The sequence below is a fragment of the Ostrinia nubilalis genome, chromosome 2 (genome assembly GCF_963855985.1).
Source record: "Ostrinia nubilalis chromosome 2, ilOstNubi1.1, whole genome shotgun sequence".
NCBI classification, from domain to species: Eukaryota; Metazoa; Arthropoda; class Insecta; order Lepidoptera; family Crambidae; genus Ostrinia; species Ostrinia nubilalis.
Window position 1 is genome coordinate 11409871 of NC_087089.1, and position 19969 is coordinate 11429839.

A 19969-nucleotide genomic window follows, 5' to 3' on the forward strand; every position below is an offset into this window, starting at 1 on the left:
ATCTATACATAGACAAATATTCATTTCCGTTTCCGAATGATAACAAAACGCATCATGTAAGAAAAACAATTTTATTGTTTTTTAAGGTATGAATATTCTCTTCTCAAGGAATCAATTTATCGATATTTATTTTATTTTTGGAGTCTAGGCTGGTCAAACATAGTTTTTACAGATATTTGCTTAGGTACTAAACACGCGAGTACATAAGTAGACAGGGTAGGGACATCATCCCATCATCTCCCATCATTCATCATCTTGAAAAAGGAAGGAAGGATTCCCAATACGATTAAACGAATTTGATAAAACAACCAAATTAAATTGTTCAAAGACAATGCAAAAACAAAACGCAGGAAATTCGCACTTGCGTTGTTTGATGTTTTTTCCCTCCCCGTCCCTAGGCTCGCGCGCAATTATATCTGTCAAAAATTGTTTATTGTTAGGTTACAAATTGGGAAATCTAACTAAAAATGGATCTTTTTATATCAAAATTGTGTTTCTAAGATAGTAGAGCAAAATGTTACAAACTTGTGAGTCATCATTTTTCGGTTCTAGTTTCGAATAAGAAACCTACTGGATTTGCACTGAGCTGTCAAAAATTACGCGAATATTTTGTGTTACGGGGGAATTTACAGAATGTTCTCACACAATGTATGAAGATGATAACATTACCTGTACACCAAAGCGTTACGCACTTTCAGAAGTGACAAATTCTACTAACTATGTGTCGCCGACAGCTAACCTCAAGTTGCTAACGAGTGTAGCGTTGCAGGAGAATGATCTTGTGAGTTACAGCAATGTGCCACAATATCCAACCCCGCCACCAAGTGCAGTGCACAGGAAGGAAAAGTCACTACAAATTTTGTGCGACAGGTTGGTAATTTTCACCTCAACACCCATCCTCCACATACTGTATGTAAAATGTATGCTTGTTGTGAGCTTAGTGTGTATGTTATGCAGATATACATAATACTCCACAGTAAATGTATTATTATTATTATTGGTTTTTGGGCCTTTATTTGCGCCAACTCGACCAGGTTTGATCTATTGTGGCAGCCCTTGTCTTTAGAGTTCACTGCTTAGTCCCTTAGACAGTAAATGTATCATGCCTGTCCTATTCTTTAAGATTTCAATTCTGTACCTCTATTCCATAAACTATCATTTGTTTGGGTTAAGAACATATTAAGGTGTTCATCAGGTTTTTAGCATTCATTTTATGAAATTTAATAACTAACGAATGGTTAACAAGGCTGTACATACTCCTGAATTAGCATTATGAACTGTGTGACTAAACTAAGCTATTAATTTTATGATTCAGGTTCCTGGAAATGTACCCCCTACATGGAAATGGGACTGTTGAAATCCAGTTGGACAGCACTGCAGCCCGATTGGGCGTTGAGAAAAGGAGAATGTATGACATTATAAATATTTTGGAAGCAATCCAATGTGCTGTGCACAAAAGGAAAAACACATACCTATGGTATGGAGGATCAAGACTGAACTCCTTCTTGAAGATGCTGAAGAAAAAAGGAGAAAACCTGAAACTGTCAGACGCTCTACGAGGACGTGCTCCGAAGCCGCCGGCTCCCAAACACAAGACCCTGGGGGTCATGGCACAAAGGTTTCTGATGCTGTTTTTAGTTGAACCACCTGTAAGCTTTTTTAATTTCATTATTATTTAATTTAGTTACCAAAACATTTGACATCAAATTATTTATTTATTTATTTAATTTAACTCATGACAAATTACAATTTTCAAAAAGATTATATTACAAAAAAAAATTACTTAGATCTGGGTTATTAATTTCAATAAACTGAAGAGATAGCATATAAAAGACTTGAGAGATACTGTTGTCTACACCATAATTAAATACATATTTCTTTTATTGTCTTATCCCTTACAAAAATAAACTTAATTCTAATTCAATCTAACTAAAGCATACTCTTTGTGTTTCAGAACAAATTAATTAATTTAGAAATGGCTGTGAGGGTGTTAATTGACACGAACAACAAAAACAAAGCTGCTCTCTCACCGGAACAGCAGGACCGCCAACACAAGTCTAAGGTCAGAAGGCTTTACGATATTGCCAATGTATTTATTTCAGTTGGATTAATTGAAAAAGTTTCCGGTAATAATACTATACTGAAAAAACCTGTCTTCAAATATGCAGGCCCTATTACTGATAATGTTATAATGACTCCCCCAATCACACCTCTTACTGTGTTTGAAGAACAACAAACGCCTATTTGCCATGTGTTTGCCGGAAAGTCAAAACGCAAATTGGAGTTTCCAACTCCAACAAGTGTCAAAGAACGGAAACTAAGTGTCGGTTCCCCACCAAACACACCGTCGCAAAAGTGGGATGAAATATTACTTGTAGCTGACATGGAACTGAATAAAATTAACAATCACAATGTGTTGTGATTTCGTAATTATAGTGTATGGTTTAATATTTAAACATACTTTTTAATACCATTGTCTTCCAGGGGGCATAATAATGTTATAGAGATATTATATGACTGCTACTGAAATTATTGCTGTATCTTGATATTATCCTTACAACGTTGATATTATTTTGCTTTTATTTATCAATACTGCTATTAATCTTTATGCAAGTTTTTGATTGAGACTGTGAGAAGTCATTTATTAATGAAAACTTTAATCAAGCCTTTGCAAGGATAATAACAGATATGTAATAAAATGTTCCTACATAGTTTTTTATACTATTGTTGCTCAGAATTTTATAAATTATATCTTTGTCACAGACATTTTAGTGCAATGAAGAAATCATTATTTAAATAATGTTTTTATATGTACGTAATAGAATATTTTTAATATACATAAGCAAAATTTATTAATTTACTAGACATTGAAATAAAGATGAATATTTATAGTTTAATACAGACATTATAGAATTCAGGGTGATTATGGAAGTTGAAGACCAAATTAGTAAATATATTGATAACAATGATTTGTGCGTCTGCGCCAAATAGACTCGGTAATTTTTAGTCAAATAGGTAAGATATAAAAATGGGATCCCTTCATAACATAGAATGTCACGACAGCGAAAACGCTGCGTTGAAAGTTCATCAAACCGATGGTTCGCCACATCGAACGTCACGTCAGCGAATGTCTCGATGTCGAACCATCACTACATCGAATAGATCTAAGTCTTGACATCGAAATTGTGTAGTGGTTTTTTTGTATTATCAAAGTGTAGCCTTCGATATCAAAACATTCGCTGTGTTAACCATTCGACGCTGTTATGGTTCGACATCGAAAATTCGAGACATTCGATGTAGCGCACCATCGCACAGTGGAACGTTTTATACAAGGTAGACGTTCTATTCTATGTTGTTTTAAGTATTTGTTTTTAATGATTTCCTAGTAAAGTATATCATTATAGGTAAGTTATTGTCGTAGATTCACAATAATTTAGTAACTCTATTAGGGCTTATTAGCTAATGATGCGATAGAATAAATGAGAGATTAGTGATAAATAGTCTAACTTCTAAATAATATGACATTTCGAGTAATTTGAAAGTACCTTTTAATTATTTTTGACTAGGGTAATGAGAAGAAATAAAAATATATGTATTTGATGAAAATAATTTAATGTTCATTTGCAAAAATAAGAAATAATCAACTTAAATTATTTGACTAAAACCTAACTAGTATAACAAAAAAAACTCCTTAAAACTTTAATTCTAATTATTTCTAGTTAACTTAGTGCCTATAAAGCAAGAGTGCTTCCTCACGTGAGTACTAACGCTGCGACTTCAAAAGTTCCGCTTTCCTCAAACGTTTTGCCTCCTCTGGAGACTCGGAAACTGCCTTAATGTAGTCTGCCGCAGTGCGGGAACCACTTGCACGGGTGGCCATAATAAATTTGTGCAGCAAAGGACAGTTGGGAAGGCCCGTGCGAGGAGAAGTGGTCCTTGACTCTTTGGCGTTTTTCGTCATCACTGCACTCGAGAAAAGCCTTTTGAAGGCTTCCACCAGGTCTAGCGCCTACAGATTCTTCGTCTTCCGAAGAGAACTCTTCGTCGTCTCCCAAAAAGTCAAACTTGAAATATTCTGTTTCAAGCCAGTCTTTATATCTGAGTAGGAACCTGGTAAAAGAAAATACGAATATGAGTTATCTAATAAATAAAAAAATGCAATGGCACATTAAGTATTTACTGAACAATTGATTTTCAATTATGTAAATAGTAAATAGTGCTTCTTAGTCACCTTTCTTTGTCGGATCCCGCTGACTTCCATTTTTCCTCAATTTTCAATGAATAATGTCTTATTTTCGACTTCAGTCGATTTACAATGCAGTACTCATGTCTTGACACAATAGATTTAGACATAACAAACTGCAGAATCCTTTCATTTCGCTCCGTCTGGCTTACAGAAGCCCAAACTTCAAATAGATCCTTCATGGAAATCGAGACTATTTGTCCTGAAACATGAAAAACAATGTTGTAAACTCGTGCGAAGTCTACTAATAACTGATTTTAAATGAAGAGGGTTAGAGCTTTAAGATAAAACTAGTGTTATATATCGTTTCATCCACGAAGACGCGCCCCACTTTTCTTCCGCTAATGTTTGAGTGTTATCGGTACACGCTAAATTATCCATAAGTGCACACACACACTACAATAATGACGCTCGGATTGCTCGGATCAAACTCCCCGCACCCCGCGCTTCCCTCGGCCAAAAATTGGTGGGGCGCGTCTTCGTGGATGAACGATCTAAACAAAGGTGTTACTCAATTGTAGATATTTGTTAAAGTTAAGGATTGGGATTTTTTCAAGTATGCAATAGGCGAAATTCATTTTTTTTTCTCGAGAACAAAAGCTAGTCCAAATCTACAAATTCAATAAATAACAAGTGTCAAGTACATACCTTCATTAATATTCTGCATTTTTTCTTTTACACTCACACTTACGACTTATAAAAATAGATCACACAACGACGCAAAATTGCGAATAGAATTATTTTTTCATGTTACTTGCCTTTTATACATTTCTACCCTTATTACTAATGGGGTAGATAATTACTAATGGGATAATTCATCGGTAATAGCACAGATAACATAATGGTATTTTTGAGGTCCCTGTTAGGGTTGCCAGGCGTCCGGCTTTGGCCGGACATGTTTGGCTTTTTAGGGTCTTGTCCGGCCAAATATTGCCTTGTCCGGCCTGTCCGGCTTTTGTTAGGCTTTTTATTTGGTTGCCGCGCCAGGCGAAAGTCGAGCCACAGAATCATATGAAGCGCACGCATCAGGATGTTGGTTAGCAACCGATGATGATAGTACTCACTCATGAGCTGACACTAATTGCAGCCCCCCCCCCCCCCCCCCCCGTCACATGTCCGGCTTTTAGGGTAAAATGTCCGGCCAAATGAAACACAAAGTCCGGCTTTTGTAATTTTGGACCTGGCAACCCTAGTCCCTGTTATCTGTAAATCATCATTAAGATTAGACAAAAAGTGTAATTATGTAATGAATTTCTGGCGTGTAGCTTGTATGAAACGATCAACCGTGCATCCGTTTGATGACCGATGCAGCGTTTTCGCTGTTGAGACATTCGACGTAGCAACTTTCGGTAAAAATGGACTCGGATAGAATTTACTCTCAGTATCCTCAATATTACTTGCAATAAAAAAACGTTTACTCAAAAGATATTGCTGTGCCCAGCCGGGCTAGGATACGCGCCCGATAAATCTTATCGACGATTTTAAAGAACAAATATAAGTATTGGGCTTATCGTGCAAAATCGATAAAATGCCACGATAAAAGTTTACCGTGGCGCACATCCTAGGCCTACCTACTAGTTCACTGTCAGTGTTATTTTTATTTGCTTAAAAGATTGCTAGTTTCTATTGGCGCGAGACATAATATTGATTAAGTTAAGATATAAAATATCTGTAACTGTATGCATTAACTCACTCTGTATTCTATGCAATTAAAGAATTATATTTTTATCAAGTTAAAAAACTGTTGTTATGACAAAACTAATTGAATTAGGACCACAAAAATGTTAAATTATTTAAATATGAAATAAATGTGGTACTTATAAAAACTGTTCTAATGCATTTTATATGCGGTGGAGATTATAACATAAATAAATAGGTATATCTAGTTTTATTTATTGTTGTTTCCACCCTTATGTATTTGATCGAATAGATCAAATAGTTTTAAAGTTTTTGAGACTAAGATATTTAATAAAAATGAATTTATTTAAATACATTAGCCAAGTTTTGACTGAAATTCTTGTGGCAACTAATGACTACAAGAAAATAGCTAAGAGATAAAATTGTATAATGTGCCTTATGAATTTTTTGACTTGTATTTTAGGACTTAGTTATTGTTTAAAATATCTTGTGGTAATCAACTGCCCCCGGAACCCTTGACTTAGTAGTGATGACTTTGAAAATATACAAAATTGTGTAATTATTATTGTTTTTTACTAATATTCTTTATTCTAAAAATGATTATTCGCGTTTGTTTCACACGTTATTCAAAAATAATGTGTATAGTTTTATAAAAGTTGCTTTTATTTTATATTTGTTTTTAAACTATAGTTGTATTAAACGATAGCCACTTAAAAATTGAGTTTTTCTATCCTTTATTATTCTTTATTTTCATTTAAGTACAAAATAAAACAATAGATTTTTTTGACAATAATAAATTTATTCAAAATAATTACATTATTTACAATTGATAAATTTTTACAAGACCTACCATAATTTAATAAATATGTGGGTTTATTTATAACAATACAGTAAATATTTATTTAAATGATATACATTGAACTACACTTAGCTAGTAGGTACCTTGAAAGTATTCATATACAATAAGAATTTTAAATACATTTGGTTTGCAAACTAGGTAAATTTAACCTGGATAAAGTTTTTAAAATTGCCGACATCTAGAGATAAAAAGTTATTTTTACAGATATTATGCTAGTTTTTCGACGTCGCGGTGGGTAAGTATTTAATAAGTGCTCAAGTAATGTAAAAAATATGGCAGCTACTACCTTGGATCTTAGACTCATGGGTGAGTGAGATATTCTTATTTTCCTTGAGGTCAGAATTTTCCCACTTTCATAAACATAAAACTGAATTAAGTACTATCATTAAATAAAACAAAAAACTACTTTAAAGATATTTTCAAAATATTTATCTTATGTGCGATTCAGACAGTCAAGATTGCATTTTGCGATTTAGTTTTCTAATAGCCCGTTTATTATGAGTAAATTTATGTTTACTATTCTGAATCCTTGGGATTTTATATTTAAAAGTCATTATTTAGCGTGTTAGACAGTATTCGCCAACGCGATTTTGATTTATATATTTTTTTGCTTACAAAAAAAGCTCAATGCTTTTTCTGAAGCAAAAGTTTTAAATATCATTTCGGTAAAGGCAGTATACCGGGCGGCAAACGACCTGGAGGGGGCAAGAAGAATGGCAACTGGCACTGTCACACTTGCTCGATCATCGGGAACTGTTCCGGGCCCTCCGCCTGCGGCAGGGCTTCTATGTCGAAGAAGCTGGCGTGGAGGGCGACCACCGTCACAGTAGCACCTGCAGAAGAATAAGATTACTTCTGTTAATATGTTTCTTTCTAAGAGACTGAAATTACTGACAATTCTTTGCCTTTAAACTTTGGTCCTTCGAGCCGGATAATCTCTTGAGCCTTATCCATAACATGTTAGAATGTTTGGGGAAACTAACTGGAGATTGATTGTTATTAATATGAAAGGTTTAGTTTATTAATTCAATATTATTATTAGGTACTTATTTAATTTTAATTTTCAAAATCGCAAGTACACCCTGTACAAATTAAAAAAGTATAAACCCATGAAGAAATGTTAAGTGTATCATCTCATTTGCGACAGGTTTGAGCAAAAAAGAAAATATTCAATACTAGAGCAACCTAATAAAGCGTGAAGCGCAAACAATTAGAAACTTGGAATGTTAATTGCATACTACCTTTTTATGGACTGCTGTGTTTATGTGGAAAATTGATGTCAGACGTCATAGGCATTTTTATACTAGCATGAATGAACTGGCTAACTATGTAATGGAAACACGGTTTCTAACAATATCATAACAAGATTGGAGACCTCAATCAAATCTAGGACTTTTGTGAATGTAATATGATCTGTATTTCTGTGTATTGTTCTTACTTGTGAAAAATCGGATTCGCACTACGTCCTATCCCAATCTGTGAAATTATGGTCATAGAACTATTTGTAGTTGTTGCTTGAGTTATACCTGTTTTCACCATCAATCCCTTATTTTTAAGTGACCCTTAAGGTTAAAAATTAGGGATAGATGAAATGTTCACCACATGAACATTCGTTTTCTAGACGCTTATTTTGACGGATTCGCATTGGACATGGCGCGAAACCGCTCTTATGAATACTGTACTCTTACCTAGTACCCAGAAGAGAACTGCTCCCGCACCGGCCAGGTAGCAAATGGCCATTGAAGCCGCACCGGCTACCATATACTGCTGAGTCTTCGTCAACTCCCAATTACCAATCTATTCAGATTATGAAAGTAAGGAAAAGTAGGTTAAATAACACTCAACATTCAAGTTATATCTAGAAATGTTAGTAAGAAGGACATCACAATTTGTGTCTCAGATACCAGTTAAGGGTAAAGAAGAATAGGCAAGTAATTGAAACAAGTTAGGCTGAACATTCTCAACTTACTTTGCGCTGAAAATTGATATGAATAATTAACAAAAATACTGTCTCAAATATTAATCTATATTTCAATAAACAATATGATAATTACCTTCCATGTATTTGGTCCTGCAGTCAATTTCTTATAGCCAAAGAAGCTTGCAACCATAGCAATGAGTAGTAGTGGTGTTGTGATTCTGCAAAATTAGGTTTTCAGTTGTATGAGCTGAATTTGATTGAAATCATCATCATCATCATTTCAGCCACAGGACGTCCACTGCTGAACATAGGCCTCCCCCAATGACTTCCACATCGCACGGTTGGTAGCGGCCTGCATCCAGCGCCTTCCTGCTACCTTTATCAGGTCGTCGGTCCACCTTGTGGGTGGACGTCCCACGCTGCGTTTTCCGGTACGTGGCCTCCATTCCAGAACCTTGCTGCCCCATCGGCCGTCAGTTCTGCGTACTATGTGCCCTGCCCACTGCCACTTCAGCTTGCTGATCCGTCGGGCTATGTCAGCGACTTTAGTTCGTTTACGGATCTCCTCATTTCTGATTCGATCTCGAAATTTGATTGATTCGATTGATTGAAATACTTCTAGTTAATTGAATAGAGAGAGAGAGAGAGAGTTATACTTACAGACAGTAAGCAAATAATCCAAGGAAGACGACCAAATAATTAGCTTGGAAATATTCTACATTGCGGTAGAATCGGCGCGATAGTCTCGGTACTGATCCAGGTGCCTGGTTTAAAATGTGTAAAAATTAAATTTAATATAAACGATCTTTTCCTTATGTACTATGTACAGTCAAGTTTGGAGTAAACGAATGTAACAACATTTATTATAAACACTTGAATGTTCTGTTACATAAAAACAATTATAAACCTTAAAATTTTCAGTAGCAACAAATTGGGTCCATGGTCGTCGAGATGCAAGCATCCCCATCACCACGGCCGGGCCAGCCCCACTGCGTAGAGTTTGCACCAGTCTAAGTGTAAATAAGAAAATAAATAATTATAAAGTTGTGAATCTTCTTAATACAATTTCAGCAATAGAATAAGCATGCAAAGCTCTAGCAAATAATAAAAAAGCTTAATACAAAAGTATTAGTAAGTTGTTAGTAAACATTTTTTGAGTGAAGTAGGTTAAAGCAGTCTGAAAATTATTTGACAATTTTTTTTCTGGTATCTAGAACAATTAATCATAGAGTCCCAACACAGATGGTGGTATGTATTTAATTGTTGCAGTAGTGCAACATGTAATTTCCATACACTGAAATTATTGGTCAAATGACACCATGAGAAAAAAGCAAAAAGTTTACAGGCAAATAACAGGTTCTTAAATCATTTTTAAATAGAATTGAAATTGAATGATCTGTAATTATCATATTTTATAAGTTTTACACAGATAAATACACTATTGGCGCAAAAATAGTTTGGGATACAATGATATGGTGGGTAAGTCAGACATGATTAATTATTAATATTAGGACTGTTCTAATGATACGCATGAACATTGCAGAAACATTGGCAGCTTTTACATACCAATGATAAGGAAACAATAACAAAACAAAGCGACTGCACCACGTACAACAAAATGTTAGTAAAACTTACAGCTCCATATCATTCACATACTTTTGGAAACCCTTCTTTTCAACTGTTGCGTTCATTTCTCCTGAAAGATCAATATTAACATTTTCAGACATCCTGATATCCAATTAATATGCTATATTATTTCAATATTTTTTCAGTGATTTCGTGGCCTTTTTTTCGTTTTCGTCAATAAACTAGAAATGTCATTAATGTCACTTATCTGTCAATTTTGCATTTTTAAACTTTCGTTGTTGCTTTGAAGCTAGATTGATTGGCCGTAGATATCTGCAAGTTTTTTTTTTAGGCTTGGTGGAAACGGTAAAATAGCATTATTGACACGTCATTTTTGTCACACGTCAGAAATTGTTATTTTTGAGGTTAGATCAATACAACAAAAATTGTATTTATTAAGAAATCTATGAATTTCGTTCGTATTATAACATTGTGATGATTAGCTGTAAAGTTTTGCTGCTTTTGGTTGTAATCGACCAAGTTCTAAGTGATGAAAATATTGCTTTAGTGCAGTACTCAAATCCGTTTCACGGTTGGTAATTGTGGCTTAATTTTTAAGTTTACATGTTTATTTTAGTCGGCTGTTGTACAATTTATTTTATTTCAGAGTTAGTTCTATGTCGAAATTGCGGATATGAAATATGTAAAACAAACCACATCATCTCAAAATCCAGCCCCATGTCTCGTCATAGCTTTTATGACAAAGTGTTTTTCAATCAGGATATCTTGGTTCAGAAATTCTTAAGCGGTTTATTTTTTGAATATCCTTTAATAACTACAACGGAATCAACTTGTAAAGGTGTTGGTGAGGTAAAGGTTTTTTTTGGAAAATTAAGTTTTATTGTAATATTCTTGCAACAATAAAACCATTCAATTATTGATAGTTGAAACCATGCAAAATTTAAATGTCATGGTTAATTTCAATAAATTACAGTGGGAAGAAAGCTCTTGGTTTCCTGGATACGAGTCGAGGCTCTGCGTTTGTCCTGAGTGCGGGATATATGTTGGATGGGTGTTTCGACCCATAGATTTGAGGCTACATAGTTCTGAAGCCTTTTATGGTTTAATCTTGCCATATATTATTGGAGAAAGTTGTAAATATTTTTAATTACTTGTCACCTAATTTGTGGGGAAAGCTTTTCATGATGATGTTAATAAAATATTGTGATGAATTGGGTTTATTTTGTGTCTATTACATCATCATTGCCTGTAATAAAACTCATATTTGTATTGATATCAACATTGTGATACTTGGGAGTGAATTGTTGTGTTCTCCTTTTCATTATGCATATTCTTTGTTTTATTATTTTATTTAAAAAGTATTGTTCAAAATGTTCAACCTGTACACTATGGTGTTGGTATATTATGTATAAGACCATTTCCTTAAAAAAATTGATTTGTCTCAAATGTGATATTGTTGTTGTCATCATAAAACCCCTTCACATGTAGATTTACTGACTGCCATGATGATGACGTTAAGCATGATACACACTCAGATGTGTGGCATGGCATGCAATTTATTTGTTACTGTATCAAGTGAGCAGTTTGGTGTGTCTTGTGGTTTGTGGTATAAACCACATGTGGTAACTTGTTGATAAATGATGATAGTGTGTAGCTCATTTAATTGTTTCTTAAAAGAAAAGCAGCGTACCTACCAATTCTTAAGTTTCAAAATATTTAGCAGCGAACATTGTCCAATGTCATCCTTATTGTGTAGTTTGGGGCTGGCTACCATAAATGATTGTGGAATTTGTTTTTGTAAATGTATGGGTGATATCAATACCCTTTCAGCATTTTATTAAGATGGATTCCTTTTTTTCAGTTGCTGATTCCCTGATAATATACCCAAAAATACAGAACTAAAAATGACTTCAACTGAAAATTTATCAGATCAAGACAAAGACTTCTTGGCTAAATGTGAAGAGGAATTGAAAGACAGATACACTGATAAAGATGAAGAATTCATGAAAGTATTTAATGCTGAACCCTCTATTCCTCCCATAATTAAGTCCTGGTGGGTGCCTCAAAACTCGGGCCGAAGAAACGATCGTCGTAATAACAGGCGTCATCATCCGTACGAGCGACACAACAGGGACTATGACCGACGGGAACAAAGTGACAGAAGAGATAACTATAACAGGAGAGACAACTATGAGAGGAGAGATAATTATGAACGGAGAGGATACAATGACTACGATCGGGGAGGATATGACAACCGCGGAGGAGGCTCCCGATTTTATCGTAATTGATATCAATTATTCCTTAAGTACAATGTATTAGGTATTCAGCAAATAAAATATATGATTTCTCAAAAGAATATATTCTCAATTATTATGGCTTGATTTACATTTTAACAACTTATAAATTACATAATAAATCACCAATAAAGTAATGCAGCTACAGCGATCGTACGACAGAAATTATATGATAACAGAATAAATAAATATTAAATTTCTCATTGCTACTCAACAAGTCTAGTTATTATAAATTTGTAACAATAATTATGCCGATATAATTTTAAAACCTAAGTTTCTTTTCTACGACATTCCAGATGACACAAACAATAACAACGTCAAAATATTTCTTATGTATAGACGCACGCGCATAATTGCAGATAACTTTTTTACTTTGAATATTTACTTCCCAGCTAGTCCATTGTACTTTCTTTACACAACGCTGCTATCGCGTGGTCTTCACAAAAATATATCTCTTTACTAATCTCGAATAGGAATAAGTTGTATATTATGTACACGGAAACAAATTAGGTCGATATAGGTAGCCGAGCTGCAGTGCGGGCGCGGACAAACGAACTAACGCTGTACGACCAGATACTTCTGAGTAACATCATGCTAAGTGACACAATTACTAAGCACAATGACGATTACATTCATCAAGCTTTCTAGGATAACTATTTAAAATATCTTCACTATTTAATTAATATTACACATCGGCTACTCATCTCTGTACTGAAGCATATTATCACAAAAATAAATAATTTCATATATCATTAGTGAATTAACAGTTCATTAATACATTTACTTCAGTGTTTTAAATTAAACCATATCCACCATTGATAAATGGCAGACGCAAATTATAAAATAAAGCTTTAAACTAAGTTGACCAAATTGCTACAAATAAAGTGATAATGCTTCATTATTATAACAAAATGCAACCATAATAATCAAATCACAGTGAAAGAGTAACATAATTATGCTCACTAACTTAAATATTATGACTCAACACATACCCAACAACAAAACATACAAAATCCACTACTACACAAAAAGTATTTATTATTTATACTGCCAACTGTGTTTCCAGCACTAAACGCACAAACATATTTTTGGTAATACGACATTTCGATCGAGACCACCCACCAATTCGGCAAGAATAGATTCAGCATCATTGCCAGCAAATTTGTGAGCATCCACGAGACTACAGACTGCCCGCATATGTTCAATGTTCAACACTGGACAACACACAAGCGGCGCCTAAACACAACGATTCTTCGTTACATATAAAGTTCTACATAACATTATACAATGATTTTATCGTTACAAATATGTTTTTAATCCTTAATAACAATGCACAGTTAATTGTATGAATTGACACGTAATATCGGCCTGTTTCGAGTAGTCGAGCGGCGCGTCGGGCGATGCTTCCGTTCCGTGCTCTCGGGGCGGGCCCCGCTAACTTCACTTACATACGAATGACAATTGACTAGGATTCGTGCACTCGCTCGAGGCCGCGGCGCCGCGCTCGCCGGCGCACTCCATCCGAACGCCGGATGATCGACCGGAGATCGCTCGGGTTCGGCACGTTTGACTAGAAATGCGCGGAGTCGATTCGGCCGAGCGACGACGCGCGCCGTCGCCTTCGAGTCGCGGAGTACAAAATCATTTTCAGACTCATCTGTACCTAAAGTCGAAAAGACTGATTTGTAAAAGTGTCAAACGTTCGTAGCAAATTTTCATAAGATAGTCTAAAGCTTATCGATTTGAAAGTAGAGAGGGGCGCGGGGCGGGGGCGGGGCGTGCTCAGATGAAGGTCCAGCACTCCATGATCTTGACGATGAAGTCCTCGCGCGTGGTCAGCGGCTCGTTGCCGTACGTGGTGCAGCGCTGCGTGCGGCCCAGGTACAGGTCGCCGTCCAGCCATAGCCCGAATTTGCCGCTGCGGACGAATGATTAGATTAATATTATGTTTATTGAACACATGCCTGCCGGGTCTGACATGACCTCTCACAAGGAAATCTCGCGTATGCACTGCTTACGCGACAGTTCTAGTAAGTAAAAAAATAGAAGGTCCTATAGATAAAAATCCACTAGAATGGGCGTGTAATCGTGAGTTTGGGTTTCGATATGTGTATAAGTATCATCGGTATAAAAATGCATTACATTTTTATCAGGCAACATTAGCACGTACATACGCATAAGGTCTCACGTAAACGTTTTCTAATTAACATGATCTTAATAATGAAATAAACACATTAACACTTTGTGGTATCGAAATGCCAGTGACTCATTCACCACATCTATTTTTATCTCGAAAATTGGGACTGTCATTTATAAACAATTAATAAAGTAAACTAAGGTCATGGAAACTTAATAACATTAATCACTATTAATCTGCAGCAAAAGGAAAAAACAAAATGGTATACTCACTCGCCAGCGCCGATAGATATGTTGTCGTTGCTCCCTCGAATGAAATACATGTTGTCACCGGTCCATCCCCAATACTTGAACTTGGTTTTAACTGGTGGTGGTTGGTCTGAAAATTAGAAAAATACACTTTTAGAAAACATGAAAATAAGACTTGAAGGAACCATTAAGAACATGACGGTCGAAGGGTGAAATTCGACTGTCATTGGTCCGAGAGGAAAGTTTCCTTGAAATTACATGCATGTGTTGTGTCCAAGATAGCCGAAAGGATAAAAGAAAGCGCTAAAGAAGGAAACGCGTGCTAAAGAAATTAAAATTTTCGTTTAAAGGCAATTTTTTTAATAAGTCCCCACTGATGGTCAAAGGTTATCCCAAGAATTTCGATAACGACAATCGTTCGTTTCAGCCAAATGACGTCCAGTGCTGAACAAAGACCTCCCCCAAGGTTTTCCACAATGAACGGTCTGGCGCTGCCCGGGTTCAGGTTCTTCCCGCGACCTTCACTAAGATCTTCAGCCCACCTAGTGAGAGGCTTGCCCACTTTCCTCGACCTTCGCCAAACTCGTCGAGTCCACCGAGTTTTGGAGACGTAGTGTACTACGAGTTCCTTTTCGTTGTCACCACTCTATAACTAATTGCGAATCAATTTAAATCACTCCACTCACCTCCCTTCTCCTCTTTCCCGTCGCTGATGACCTCCTCCTTCTCCTTGGGTTTGTCGGCGGTGTCGGCGTCGGCGGGCGGCGGCCGGCGCGCCTCCTCCACGCGTTGGAACGAGAATAACAGAGACTCGCCCGTGCCGTAGAAGTGCTCGGAAGGATGCAGAGCGCATGAGGTGAGCGCGCCGAACACCTGGAAATAGGTGATTCTTCATAAGTATAAAAGGGTAAAGAAGAAATTGTTTATTTGGCACACAGAATATTTTAAATGGATACAAGTGGGTAAGCTAAGAAGAAATACACAGAAGTCTTTTTAGGCTGGCTTGCACCATCTTACTGTAAACGTGAAAAGTCTGTCAAACTCCATACAATAACGCCTGTTGTTTACCCGTGCCTGTATTATTTTAACCCTATCACTTCCCAGCACCTGTCCTATTGGGATAATAATGTAAGTCAATGCTGGGAAGCTAGACAAAAAACTAGAATTCTGGAATCAGATTTTTAGGCATGGTTTTCCACGCCATTTAGACACTTAAGAACGAAACAATGGTAGATTTGTGTCCAACATTTCCACCAAGCCGTCCACGCTCCTTTGAGAAGGGCCAACATCCAAAAGAGATTTGAATATAAAAAAATGGATCCCTGTATGTCCCTGTATATTTGACTAAATACTCACATTGTTGTCAGTATCCTGTATGACGAGCAGCACAGGGCTGTCGACGCGCTGCATCTTGCGGTACATCGACGCGAGCGAGAAGCCGTGCTGGCTCGTGCTGAACGTCAGCGACCACATGTAACCCTGCGCGCGCGCAGGCAGCACCGTGCAGAGTTTCTCTCTGTAATGATTGGAAAAAAACGGTGAGAAATGAACCCTAAGGTGATGGTTTTAGGCACAGATCCCAGAAACTAAAGGGAGATGTGACAAGGGGGCGGGGCCGGTGTCGCAGCAATATGCCCAAAAACAGAACACATTGCTCGTGACAGAAAATGGTGACAGCAGCGACGTCATAATGTATGTAAACAGTTTACATTGCTTGCGTAGTACTAAAGATTATTCGAACGTTGAGTACTGATACCGCAGTGGATAATGAGCACATATTTTGATTACTTTGTGTGTGTGAATTTCTATGCGACACTGAGTTTCGAACTCAGTGCATTAGTTGGCATATCTCTATATCTCTATGGTTTTAGGTGTGTAATTAATTACGGCACTGTTCCCATCACTGCAACTAAGGTGTAATCAGGATTTACGGCATGATCGCCATAAAAACCTAACAATTGAATTGAAGGTCAACTTTTTCCCGGGGGAAAGTATAATGTACCTAGAATGAATATTGCTAAGTTTAACCTCATTTACTTAAAAAGGAGATGAGTAGATCCACGATTTCGAGATGAAAACACTCATTTTGTCTAAAGAGAGATAAATAAATATATCCTTGGACATTTTACACTACGCTTCTAGTCCCAAATTAAGCAAAGCTTGTACTATGGGCACTAAACAACGGATATAAACATACTTAAATACGTTTTTTTGTAAATACATATTATACATAGTAACACCCAGACCCGTCACAGAAATTAAAATTCATCATTTCAATTTCTGCCCGGCCGGGAATCGAACCCGGGACCTCTCGGCATAGTAGTCCGTTCTGAACCACTACACCAAACGGCCGACAAGATGAAACGTTGTGTGCATTTATTTGTGCATTATGTTGACGTGATTGGAAATTATGATAAAAAAAGAGCTATTTTTAGTTAACAGCTTGTCTAGCCACCTACTTTAGAAGTTTTTATATTAATGTAGCTCGTTTTTATATGACAGCAAAATGATATTTAATAGTTTCAAGATGATTATTCATGACTGCATGACATGACTATACTTTCAGATTGTATTTTAGTATGCCGATTGCTGCTTCTATTAGCAAATAATTAAGATATGAATGAATGTATTTAAATTAAAAAATAAATCATTTATTAATCAGTAGGTACCTAGTAGGTACTCACATTATTTTCACAGTCAAATAACAGGCCAAACTAGTTACCTAGGTCAAAGCTAGCATGTGTTACACTTGAAACTAACAATCTTATTTTTTTATCTTGAAAATTGTTACTGTACAAAAAAAATCCCTAACTTGAGAAATATTTGTCAAAAGAAGACCTCACAGTATGATAATAGGATATGACATAATGTATCTTAACAGTGTACGGAAACGGGTCTAATCTGTCTTAAAGTTAAGATTGGCTCGTAATCATCCAAGACAAAAAGCAGAACTGTTCAAATTAAGGACAAAAAGTGGCATTGACACCAAACGTCTGTATCTACACACTTTTAGGAATGTAACTCGATTATAAAACGGAGGCGGGGTTTAACACGACTGGACTGACCGGACTGTTTGCATATCAATGACCAATGACAGTCTCTGGCAGTGGATTTGACTCCGAAATCTAATTCTGTCACAAGAGGTCAAATTAATAAATTAACTTTCATGGTTTAAAACTTAAAGACCAACCCCTTATTCTTCAAAAGTAAAGTTAAAAATCTGATAATACCTATACATCTGAAAACCACATTTTATAGAAAATGGCAGAGTTAGGTTAGTGCTCTAAAACAATAGCATTGTTTTAAATATCTTCACTAGTACCGAATACTTGGACGAATTAATTTCGTCCAAGACTAAAAACAAAAAATAAATAAATGATAACTAACGATATGAGTTAACTAATAAAGACCACAAGGTGGTTGTTACACAATGGAATTCGATTAGCATGATTTTAGTTGCTAATCCCAACTAATATTATAAATGCGAAAGTAACTCTGTCTGTCTGTCTGTCTGTCTGTCTGTCTGTCTGTCTGTCTGTTACGCTTTCCCGCTTAAACCTCGCAACCGATTTTGATGAAATTTGGCATAGAGATAGTTTGAGTCCCGGGAAAGAACATAGGATAGTTTTTATCCCGGTTTTTGAAACAGGGACGCGCGCGATAAAGTTTTTCTGTGACAGACAAAATTCCACGCGGGCGAAGCCGCGGGCGGAAAGCTAGTCTAAAATATATTTAAGTGCCGATTTAAAAAACGATAATGGCCCGATTCCACATCATATACCCAATTAGAATACCAGAAACGCTAATTATAATAAAAATATGTATAAACACACATAATAAAATTGTGTGATAGTGTTTTGATAGATATCGATTTATTTATCAAGAAGATAAAACAAAGATCTTACGATTCCTGGGTATTTGGAAAGTTAAAACCAGTAGGTCAGCCAATTAATAAATGCTTATTAATGACAATAATGGTCTTTGAAAAAACGATACAATAATATCTTAAGATCTTAATGAAGCGATTCGAGAATATCATTAATCAGTGCTGTCAATTGGCTGCTAATGTAAATTTTGCTCTCATAAAACCCGTCCCAGTCGAGCTAATTTGAAAAGTAGTTTTAAACTACTTTTTATGTGTTTAAGATTCACCTAAAAAATAACAAATCTTATTATGAGTTTTTTTAACTTGATGTTGTTTTAGTTTCTTTATACCTTTGTTACAGCGTGGGACGATGCACATGAGCGGTGTGCAGCGCACCGCTCGTCAAATGTTTGTGTATTTTCCCTGAACAGACGGTAGCACATCAGACTGTAGACTTTTGTTGCAAAAACGCACTTATCACAAATATCATAAAGTTGTTTGCTTTGATGTGCTGCTGTCGTTTGAACATTGTGTGTACAGTCAGCGTCAAAGAGGCCAAAAAGTTATCAACCTTATTCCAATTGTAACAAAGACGTGTTGCGAACTTGTTGGCTACTTTGGGTGTCACGAACTATTTGACGCTGACTGTGTTTCACGTTGTATCTTACCTGATTTCCATTGTGAATATCTCCGACGTGCCAATGAGGTCGGGCGGCGAGAACTCCATGTCGATGGAGGCGCCCGACGAGTACAGAGCGCGCCGCAGCTCATCGCTCATCGACAGCACCTACACGTAAACACGTTGCTTTAGTTGGTTTGACCTTACTCGACTCATACGCCGCACGTACTATTAAGGTGGCGACTGACCAGATTATCCAGTGTAATCGACAGAGCGATACGTCAGAAACCAGTTCTGCGCAAAGTAATTGTAGTTTTTTGGCTCGTTTTAAAAAGTGTGGTCATGTAGCTACATTCGTTGCTTGAATACAAATTATAACTGAAGTTAAACTATTTACGACTTATTATACCAAATTGGTTTGGAGTTACAGTTTAACACACAAGTCAGCAACCACCTTGATAGTGAAACGGCTTCGAAACCGAACTTGTGAAATGCAAACGGACATTTTGACATATGAAGGCGAGAGTACGACTGTGAACGGCAGCAAATGCCAAAATA

The 19969-nt window shown here is 36.3% G+C and overlaps 3 protein-coding genes and 1 long non-coding RNA gene across 27 annotated transcripts in view; 2 read left to right on the forward strand and 2 right to left on the reverse strand.

Moving 5' to 3' along the window:
* Positions 1-399: 399 nt before the first annotated feature.
* On the forward strand, positions 400-5346 carry LOC135083516 (transcription factor E2F7-like). Its single transcript, XM_063978279.1, has 3 exons — positions 400-870; positions 1316-1649; positions 1955-5346. The coding sequence occupies exons 1-3, from the start codon at positions 647-649 to the stop codon at positions 2420-2422; spliced, it is 1026 nt and encodes a 341-aa protein (XP_063834349.1). The 5' UTR covers positions 400-646; the 3' UTR covers positions 2423-5346.
* A 1313-nt stretch (positions 5347-6659) lies between these two features.
* Positions 6660-10482, reverse strand: LOC135083806 (prenylated Rab acceptor protein 1). Of its 2 annotated transcripts, none has more exons than XM_063978561.1 (6): positions 10318-10482; positions 9569-9671; positions 9322-9425; positions 8795-8879; positions 8429-8537; positions 6660-7573 (listed from the first exon to the last, which is right to left on the reverse strand). In XM_063978561.1, exons 1-6 carry the CDS (start codon positions 10386-10388, stop codon positions 7470-7472), a joined length of 576 nt encoding a protein of 191 aa, XP_063834631.1. In that variant the 5' UTR covers positions 10389-10482; the 3' UTR covers positions 6660-7469. The 2 variants fall into 2 exon arrangements, with proteins under 2 accessions (XP_063834631.1, XP_063834626.1); XM_063978556.1 differs by having other exon boundaries at positions 10297-10482.
* Positions 10483-10566: 84 nt separating this feature from the next.
* LOC135083834 (uncharacterized) lies at positions 10567-12604 on the forward strand. The gene is made up of 2 exons (XR_010259719.1): positions 10567-10819; positions 12110-12604. It is a non-coding gene; the product is annotated as an uncharacterized LOC135083834 (long non-coding RNA).
* The window catches only part of LOC135083561 (TLD domain-containing protein 2), a 127166-nt gene continuing 119788 nt past the window's right edge, over positions 12592-19969 (reverse strand). For all 23 annotated transcript variants that reach the window (XM_063978375.1, XM_063978361.1, XM_063978439.1 and 20 more), the window contains 5 exons: positions 19461-19579; positions 16284-16443; positions 15614-15800; positions 14952-15057; positions 12592-14460 (listed from right to left, as the gene is read on the reverse strand). In XM_063978375.1, the coding sequence (XP_063834445.1) occupies positions 14325-14460; positions 14952-15057; positions 15614-15800; positions 16284-16443; positions 19461-19579 (708 nt within the window). In that variant the 3' untranslated portion in view covers positions 12592-14324. The remainder of the gene's footprint in view (positions 14461-14951; positions 15058-15613; positions 15801-16283; positions 16444-19460; positions 19580-19969) is intronic.

Bases quoted from the DNA above. Each gene is read 5' to 3' on its own strand.
- LOC135083516 (XM_063978279.1), top strand. From the start codon at position 647: ATGTATGAAGATGATAACATTACCTGTACACCAAAGCGTTACGCACTT. The intron at 871-1,315 runs GTTGGTAATTTT...TTTATGATTCAG, and splicing joins CTACAAATTTTGTGCGACAG to GTTCCTGGAAATGTACCCCC. The intron at 1,650-1,954 runs GTAAGCTTTTTT...TTTGTGTTTCAG, and splicing joins TGTTTTTAGTTGAACCACCT to AACAAATTAATTAATTTAGA.
- LOC135083806 (XM_063978556.1), bottom strand. From the start codon at position 10,388: ATGTCTGAAAATGTTAATATTGATCTTTCAGGAGAAATGAACGCAACA. The intron at 9,672-10,296 runs GTAAGTTTTACT...ATTTACACTTAG, and splicing joins TATGTGAATGATATGGAGCT to ACTGGTGCAAACTCTACGCA. The intron at 8,880-9,321 runs GTAAGTATAACT...CTAATTTTGCAG, and splicing joins GGATTATTTGCTTACTGTCT to AATCACAACACCACTACTAC.